This window comes from Grus americana, chromosome 13 (assembly GCF_028858705.1).
Source record: "Grus americana isolate bGruAme1 chromosome 13, bGruAme1.mat, whole genome shotgun sequence".
NCBI lineage: Eukaryota > Metazoa > Chordata > Aves > Gruiformes > Gruidae > Grus > Grus americana.
In genome coordinates this window covers 2,627,815-2,636,973 of record NC_072864.1, presented here as the reverse complement: position 1 = coordinate 2,636,973, position 9,159 = coordinate 2,627,815, and the positions used below count along the sequence as shown (strand labels likewise).

Genomic DNA, 9,159 nt, shown 5'->3' with positions numbered 1-9,159 from the left:
GCGCAAGGACAGCCAGTGCGTTCTGGTGTCAAGTCAAGTCCCCACTTGTTTGCTGCAGCAGACACACTTGTATCCCATCTGTTGTCCCTATGGACCACAGCACTGCTCTGCTGGAAAGAAAGCAATGCCTCGAGGAGAGGGGCTGAGTCAGGAAGCAGTGGGGGGAAAAATCCTTTGAGAGTGTCAGCCCACTCCCTCCTGTTCTCAACACGCCATCAGGTCTCAAGGCAGGACATTTCAGTGGTCATAAAGAGTTCACTTGTAGGACAACTGCTTTCTTGGTCAACATGCGAGAAACTGAACAAGGCAAGGCAAAACCTGCTACAGCTAACATTAAAAATGAGACTTCTACTGTTACTACTTCTTACTGTTACTACTTACTGTTACATGGCTCTCATACAGATATAGTATGAAAGGATTCACAGGTTTCTCCAGGCAGAGCAGCCACATCTCAGGGCCGCTGGTGCATCTTACGACCACTAACTGTGTATTTCACAGTGGGAACAACAATCCTTCTTCCACAGGAGGAGAAAAAGTAGAAAAGCTAGGATGGGATTAACTGAGAAAACCAAGATGATGTAACCATTAAGTTTATTGTAGAAACTCTTGGACACACGTTCTGGCCCCAGTCAGGGTAGGGAATTTGGGACCAGTGAACCATTGTGATGTGCAGTTTGTCTTGACAGACTCAAAACAACTTTTGAACAAAAATATGACACTATTGTATACACCAGCCTCAGCAGAACAAGTGCTTGGACAGCAATCCTGTTCCTCAAGACCCTCCCACAACCTCCAGGGGAATAACAGCATATCCAGAGCATTAACCAAGTAGGCACTCATAGAGTAGGCAAAAGCTGGAGTGCCAGGACGCCTTCTGGACACACTGACTGCCTGGCACCGCAGGCTGAGTACAGTGGACCTCACCACTGCTCCCAGTGTGTTTCTTCACTCATGGAGCAGCCTCAACAACATCTAGACTGAATCTTCATAGAAAGTCTTTGCCATGGCATGTGCAACTTTTACCACCTTCTTCTCCTTGGCATCCGGGCCCATGTTGCTGCGGGCTAGTTTAATCCAATACTGCTCCGTCCTGGCCAGATAGTCTGCGTGCTTCTCATCAGGCTGAACAGATGGGTGCTGCTCCTCTCCTAGTACACAATGGGAGGAAGACAGAAAGAGAGGTCACAAACAGCTAATGAAGGCAATCTGCTCTTCCATGTGTCAGCCCGGCCACGACTACTCTTACAGCTAACACATTTAAATGTAATACCTAAATACCTATCAGTTGCCAATGAAATTTCTCCTCTACTGAGAGCAGTGTACTATGAAAACTTTGCTTTAGCCGGAAAACTCACCCGGATGCCAATGAGGCCTTCCAGGCTGGCAGCAGAACCAGCAGGTATTGTACTAAAACCCACTTTATAGTAGCATGAAGATAACATTCATCTTAATCATTACCTTCCTCATCTTCACTCTCCTCTTCAGAGCTCTCCTCTTCCTCTTCCCCTCCCTCTGCACCTTCCACAGCATCATCCTCTTCATCTGACTCTGATTCCTCCAGCCATTCTTGTGCTTCTTCGATGAGAAAGAAAATACAAGAAATAAATAACAAGCTGTTTCCCACTCCTACACCCAGAACTGTTCTGGAGGATGCCAGGGCAAGGTCAGACAGATGTGCTGCTGAAGAGCCCTGCTGTACTCATTGCCCTCACAGATCCACCCACTGTACAGGGCCTGGCTCTGATGTGGAGCAGTGGGAAGAGATGAAATAGAGTCAGGAAGGAGTGAACAGCACAGAACAGCTGTGGAAGAAAAGCTGGTTAGTGCTGATGCTGACAAGAGTCAGCTCTCCTCCCTAGCACTTCACAGTTCCGTGATCACGAGCAGTGGTCCTTCTTTTCTGCCAGGACACCTTCCTATCACACGCAGACTGTAAGCTCCCACAGCAGGGGCACCCGCTTTTCATGTCTCTCTACAGTGCCTAGCCCGTGACCTGGGCTGAATCACTTAGCTACTACCGTAACACATATGCTGCTCTAAGACAGACCCACAGTTTCATTCAATAATGAGTAGAAAATCCATCAAATCCATCTTCACTGAGGTCTCTCAGGTAATGCTTTCTGCAACACCACTGAACACACTCATGTAATGACCATGTAGCCAGGAATTCAGGGAACTGACTTCTGTGCTTGCCACATCCCCTGAGCTAGCCTTCCCAGCTTGGGAACAGCCCAGCAGGGTATTCAGAGCACGCAGCAAACACGCTGCACATTTAAGGTACAGAGAGACCCTAGCTAATGCCCACATGCTTTGCAGCACCCAAGACCCTCACTGCCCTCAGAAGGTGAGGACAGGCAAGAGCATATATCCTTGTCCTCTGCGAATGGACAAGCATGGCACAGCAGGACTTCCCAGGCCAGAACTTGCCACCGCTGAACAAAGATGCTCTGTTTACATGGCTTGGTTTTCAAAGCAGACAGACCGGAGCTCGCTCTCTACAGTGATCGCAAAGCTCTGGACCGCACAGGTTTCTGCAGTGATGGTGACTACACGACTGCCATATCACATAGTCCCAAGTTTTTTCCTGTCCAGGAAAAAACACTACTCAAAGGCTCATCACCACCCCTTGAAGAAGCTCCACAGTTGTGGGGTTTTTTCCCCTAGTGTAGTGTTGCTACACTAAAGGCACAGAGATCAATCCCACCATCAGAACTTACTTGGATCCATCTCCACTAGCACCTTCCATTCTTCCATCTTATGCAGGTCGATGCTGTAGAGGTCACTGAGGGTGAACTGGCGATCACCCACCTCAAACATTCCCCCATACACATAGAGAACCCCGTGCTTCACTGCCAACATGGCATTCGAACGTGGGCATGGCTCCACTTGCTGGCCCAAAGCTCTATCTTCCCCCTCCTCCTCCGATTCAGACCTCTCCTCTTCTGCAGGTCCAGAGATCACCTGCTTGATTGTCATGACAGTCCCGTCTTCTGCCACCACTTCTTTGACTATCTCTACTGGGCCTTGGGGATGTTGCTTCTCCATCTCCTCATCTTCAGCACCCTCTGCCTCAGCTTGTCTGCCACGTCTTCGCTTCCTCTTCTCCGATTTTGGTCCCTGTTAACAGGAACAAGGAACAGAAGGGGACTGTGTGTGAATTGTGTGCAGCTAATAGCATCTACAGCAGTTAATACAAATACTATGGATGCTGCTGGGTGACAGCAGGGAGAATTCAATTATTTTTCACTAGAATTGTAAGTCTTGAGTGATAGGTGAAACCTCCCACTCAACATGAACTTCTACCAGCCATAAAACAAGGAGCAATGAAACTCCTAGAGAACCCATGGTGTGGAGTTGCTTCCTCTATTAATGGCAGCATGTGCTGAAGAGACAGAAAACAGCTCTTTTGCTCTCGATCTTGCAGGTGAACGCAAACGCACACAGAGTCCACTAGTCTGTGACAGAAGCAAGAGAAAATAACCCACCATTTTGTGAAATCAAAACAATTGCTGGGTGCTAAATTACAGTGCATTACCAGGAAGCACTCCAGGTCTTCGAAGTACTGTATGAAAGGGTTAGAAAACAGTCAGCTAGGCAGGCAGAAGCAAACACCTGAGTGCATGTTTACCTATTATTATGCGATTGACTTCTCCTTTTTGAGAAAAGAGCCAGAAAGAGTGGGGGTGGAAAGAAGGAAGTTCAACTAGGTTATTTGTACCTCACTTCCCCCTTGAGAGTGGTTCAAAAAAAATCAAAAATTCAAGCTGAGGGCCACATTTCTCAAGTTTTTATGAGCTAAGGTTAATATTTCATCTCTTCTAGTAGCTCAGCAACACTGGGGAAAAGAGGGAGGGTTTTTGATCCCAATGCCACACAAGATCTTTTCACAGTAGCTTTTACTGAACTATCTCATGTCAGACTTACACATCCGACCTGGAGCTGGCCTCCAGTAAAACACCATAACTACGTTTTTGTGCTGCTTTGTTTCATTTTGCATTACACAACAACGGGGCACATACAGCTTGACTCCTGGAGGAGGGGGATTACCTCCTGAATCACTCTTGCTTTGTGCCCAACCGTCAGGGCTCATAGGCTTCATCTCTCCCCAGAAGGGTGACAGTTTGCATCGCATTGTGGAAGCAGGGCACAGAGAGCACAAGTAGCTATGTGGCAGGGAAGGGGAGGGGTAGCATAAAGTTAAGACAATTCAGTTGATCCGGTGGCAAAAACCTGCTAGAGTTGCACATCCCCAGCTTCATTTCTACAGTCTCTCCCCCTCTTCACAATCAGTGGGTCACAGATCAAAGCAGCAGCCAAACCTGGTGGCTCAGCTTCTGGAGTACCCTGAGTTATTAAAAATAGAGGTTTGCTCCACACTGCGAGAAAGCTGTATAAGGCCAAAAAAGGCCCAAAGGACATGTTTCAGATGATCAAGGAGAATGAACTGAATATATCTGTGTTATTTTTAAAACGAAACCTTTAGCTGTCCAGGAAACCAGCGATTTTTCCCAATGTCATAGAAATAAATATCGTTGAAGAAGTCTCCTTCAATGCTCTCTTCCTCTTCTTCATCGTGCACACCTCCAAACAGAAGGGAGCGGTTATTGGGACCAATTGCCACGGAGAAGCCAGACCTGGGAGTGGGTTTCACTCCAGACGGATTGAGCCGACTCCACGCCCACTTTTCTGGTAACGGATAAAAGCAAATACAAGCATCAGCAAAGGAGAATCCTAAGCATTTTCATACCTTCCAAGGCCCTTCAGTACTCCAGCAAGTAACTCAACGACCTTTTTTGTACCAAGAAAATGTACCTCAGTTATCCCATGGAGCCCACCCTACGTCAATTCTCTCCACAGGTCCCTTCTACTACAGTGCCTTATCTGCCAACTTGCACCACTGCCTTAACCTCAAGAATAAGTACAGTTAATTGTAAGGAGACCCGACCACTCTTTAAAAGAGGGCTCAGCAGCAGGAGAAGGCTTGTGCTCTAAACCCTCCACTTTTGCTCCAATCCCTTCTACTTTGGGTTTAGAGCAAATCCCTAAAACGTAGGCTGGGAGAAGCATATGCACTAGCTAGGCACTGTGTTTCCGAAGGAACCACAACTTCAACAAGATAAACTATAAATAGGACATAATTCAAGCAGGGTCTGGAATCCAGACAATATATTATGACCAACCTCCTTCCCAAATCCCACTTTAAGATGGCCAGGTTTAAAGAAATCAGTCACAATTTCTACATTTTTAGAAATTCAGCTCAAAGAAGACTGTCCTGTTCCCTGAGCCAAGGACAAAATACACTCTTTCCTAAGGAAAGTAATGGAATTCCTATTCCTGGGGACATTCACAGATAAAACAACCAACCAACCACTCTTGATAATATCCCTGCACTAGGCACTCTCATGATCTTCTCTCTGAAGAGTCTGTAAGTAAGCCACCACTACACAACAGAGTTTGTCAAAACACGAATTTCCAGTGTGGAAAATTCTGAAATCCCAAAGATTTTCTGTTGTGAAACAGAAGAGCAGTGATCAAAATGTCCCAGAGAACAGGAATTTCAAAATGCTGTTTTAATTCCCTCCCACACATAAACCAAAAAAATTCCTAAAGTATCTTTTCTTGTACTTTTTCCTGAAGCTCCTGTGCAGGCCTGAGCTTCTCACATAGTTATGCTAGGAGCCTGGAGACCCTCCACTCCACTCATCATGCTGTGAGCTAGAATCGATTCTCTGACAAAAAGTATCCCCCAACCTTCCTCCAGAGCTCTGCCAACTTCTCAACCAGCTCCAATCCCCCTGTGTTTCACATTTACCATTTACTTTAGCTCTGAAGCCAAGTCACCTGGAGCTGAGAACCTTGACTCCTTACAGCCTTTGGCTAACCAGAAAGCTTTGTTCAGCAAAGCAGACAGAGCCTGATCTTTTCAGGCGGTAAAGTATGGTATGAGAAGGCAACAGAACCGCTGTGCAGCATACAGTCTGCTCCAGCAACAAGCATCTCCTTCCCATTTCCCTTCGCAGAGCGGAGCAGTGAGGAATTCTGCCTGCACGTGTGATGGCCCATCTTCCTTCTCCAGCACACATAAACAAAAAAGGAGAACATAATTCCTCCAATATCCCCCTGAAACTGCTGTTTCTTTCACGCTGGCCCCCTTCTTTTTAAGCTGGAGTCACAGTACACAAATGCACTTAGCTACTCCTGGGAAGAAGAAACATTTAAATCAACTCATCTGCTGTGTTTAGCCCCAAAGCAAACACTAGGGCATAGTGCTTTTCATTAAAAGGGAAATTCTGTTCTAGGGTTGGGGTTTTTTGGTCGGTTATTCAAAGGAAGAGAGAAGATTTGCATTCACAGTCCTGCAGCATCACTTTTGGCAGAGCCCTCCTAGCTGCAGGAGTAGCTTACCTTCCTCCTTGCCTGCACCTTCGGTCTTCAGCAGGAACATATCTGTATGCAGGGTGCCTTTGTCAACATCTTTCTTAATTCTCTGCAGAGAAGGCAAAGACAGGGATGCTCAGTGAAACAGTTTCAGTGCCTCAAACACAGGAGGTCCAACTCTTCAAGACCTAGAAAGTGACCCACGCCACAATGGCAGTATGTGCCATCCTGGAAGGATGGAAGGAAGGGCAGCACCAAGGAAACAGGACACCCAAGGTCCTGACTTTTACTCTGCCACAGACAGTATCAGGTGCTCTCAAGGGACTAATTTAACATCTGTGCCTCTGCTTCTCTAGCTGTAAAAGAGAGCAGATACCCACTCCACCAAAGTGGCACACGACAACTTTCCGCAGGGCTTGCAAGGCCCTCTGGGATTCTGCCCTTGAATGTTGAGAGAGTCTGTGCTGTATCATTTGCAAGGCCCAAGTTTAAGTACAGATCTGTGAGTAGCACGCAGACTTTCAGTCCCTGCCACACCCCCAGCGCCATCCCACTACAAGAGAAGCCGAGGTGACAGCTCGTTCTCTGCATCACAGCCCGACTGCAGCTCTCATTTTTAGCATTCAGGGCCCCACAGAACCTTGAACGAGAGGGTTTTTTCTCCTAAACAGAAACAGAAGCCCCACTTCCATGCCTACTAAAGGCAACAGCAAGACACCAACAAGATCGGAATCAAGCCTCAGTTGAGGCAATTAAATGCATCATTTTAAATGTGATTTTCCCTTGCTCCTTTCACTGCAAGCCCCTGTACTCCAGTACTCATAGCAACATGCAGCATTTGGAAGCAGCACTATGCACCACCACTGTAGGAGGTCTTTTAATAATGTCATTATCCACCCATCCCTTCATGCAGAGCTCCTACTTCCTTGTAATTCCCTTCCTCCTGGGGGCAATGGCATTGCTATGCTGTGTAAACTGCTTCCAGGATGCAGGCAGTGGATCCCAGCAGAAGCTGGGAGGGTGAGGTCCAGTCCTCAGGAAGAAGAGCAGAGCTTGGGTGCACCTGAGAGGACAACAGCAGGGTGCTATCCTGTTCTTGCTACACATCTGTACCCAACCCTGTGCCTTGCACTTGACAGGTTTTGCTACTGCAGGGTATGCTGGGTTGTTACTGCATGGCCAGTTTGGTATTCAATTCTTAGAAAGGCAGAAGAGAGGAAAGTGTGATAGGCATTGCACAACAACACTGTAACTTGGATGGTGCTGAAAAGCCCTGGGGAAGGCTGATAATGAAGTGCCAGAGGAAACGGGAGAAGTCTGCTTGCAGTGCAGCAAAAAAGAAACTTCAGTTCACTTAAGGACCAGGGTCTGCCTGTGGGGCCGTCTTGGGAAATGTGTTAGTTTGGGGCTGTGGCTCACATGACTTCCTGCTCTCCACATGCACCTGAGCACGCCCATTAGTGAGCTGAAAGACACACACTCTTCCAGACAAGGTGTCTACACTGGAGAGATCCTCTTCTATGCAACCACTTCAATGAAGTCAATAACTGCGCTATTCCACCTACTGTCCTCAAGCAACAGCACATCAGACACAAGGGACAGGAAGTCCTATCTTCTGAATAAGAGGTTACACAGTGATGACTCCTTCAGCCACCACCAGTTCTCCGGCACATGCAAAACAAGACAAGTTTTTGCATTGGTGAGTGGTTCTGAGGCATAGTTAGAGGACCTCTGGTGTTGGAGACACGGTTGGAGGGGCTGGGAGCTGCCCACTTTGAACAGACCCTTGAGAGCGAGCTGTCAGGGCAGGAAGGAAAAGAAAGGCCTTCTAGGATAGGTGCTGTTAAGTATCGAGCACACCAATTCATAGCCCGGCAGTGCATGCATTGTGGCATCTACAGCAGTAGCACTCAAGTTCAAAGGGCTGTGAGTCACCGTGCCGAGCAAGTGCCATCCTCTGGCAACGTCACCCTTCGCTGTCTCTGTCACGCAGGTCTAGAGCAGCAGAAGTCACCAACGCACTGCAGGCTGTGGACAGCTGAGATACAGCAGCCTTTTTAGTCCGTCCCTCACCTTAACCAAACACCCCTCTAAGCCTCTCCCGGAGCAAAGAGCTGTCAGGGATGGACGGGCAGAGGAGGGGGAGGGAAAGACAGGCAGGAGCCTTCACACCTTATAGCACTGAAGCACACCCCAGTGACTGCAAAGTGCCTGTCTGCTAACAGTTAACGGAAACGGTGCTTATTTCCTCCTCAGTCCCAGGTAGGCTGCAGTTTGTTCTTAAATGCTAGACAGAGCACACATTCGTATATGGAGGGGATGCACAGGCTGAAGTGTGCAGGAGCACAGTAAGATGTGCGCTGTCTGCACAAAAGGAGGGGAAATAGCAACTACTGAAAGAGCAGTTGGCTTCACCGTTGTACAAGCTGCGTAGAATAACTGCATTATTTTTCTCCTGAAAACCACATGGCTCCCTGTAGTAAACATGCTGCGTGTGCAACATGACAAAGCTTCTTGGGCTGAGAAAACCCCAATGAGGTGGAGTGGGAGTTAGTTATTTGTTCTTAAAGAGATGCCTGTTTTCCCCAACTCACACTGGCTCAAAAGCAGACACTTCACCAGCAAGCTGTACACTGCTACTCCAGAGATCAATCCCCTTGCACCGGGATACCCGCTTGCCCTGACCAAATCACTCGCTCAGTCACAAGAGGCTCCTGTTCCCCCCACTGTCCTTACTGCCTTGAAGTTCCAGGTGTTTGCTTTCAAGCATAAAACTAGTTT

At 47.7% G+C, this 9,159-nt stretch overlaps 1 protein-coding gene across 5 annotated transcripts in view; it reads right to left on the bottom strand.

Annotated features, from left to right (window-relative positions):
• Window positions 1-576: 576 nt before the first annotated feature.
• Window positions 577-9,159, bottom strand: part of KLHDC4 (kelch domain containing 4) — a 28,141-nt gene continuing 19,558 nt past the window's right edge. For all 5 annotated transcript variants that reach the window (XM_054840681.1, XM_054840683.1, XM_054840686.1 and 2 more), the window contains 5 exons: window positions 6,406-6,487; window positions 4,478-4,686; window positions 2,718-3,117; window positions 1,459-1,575; window positions 577-1,148 (listed from right to left, as the gene is read on the bottom strand). In XM_054840681.1, coding sequence (XP_054696656.1) covers window positions 973-1,148; window positions 1,459-1,575; window positions 2,718-3,117; window positions 4,478-4,686; window positions 6,406-6,487 — 984 coding nt within the window. In that variant the 3' untranslated portion in view covers window positions 577-972. The remainder of the gene's footprint in view (window positions 1,149-1,458; window positions 1,576-2,717; window positions 3,118-4,477; window positions 4,687-6,405; window positions 6,488-9,159) is intronic.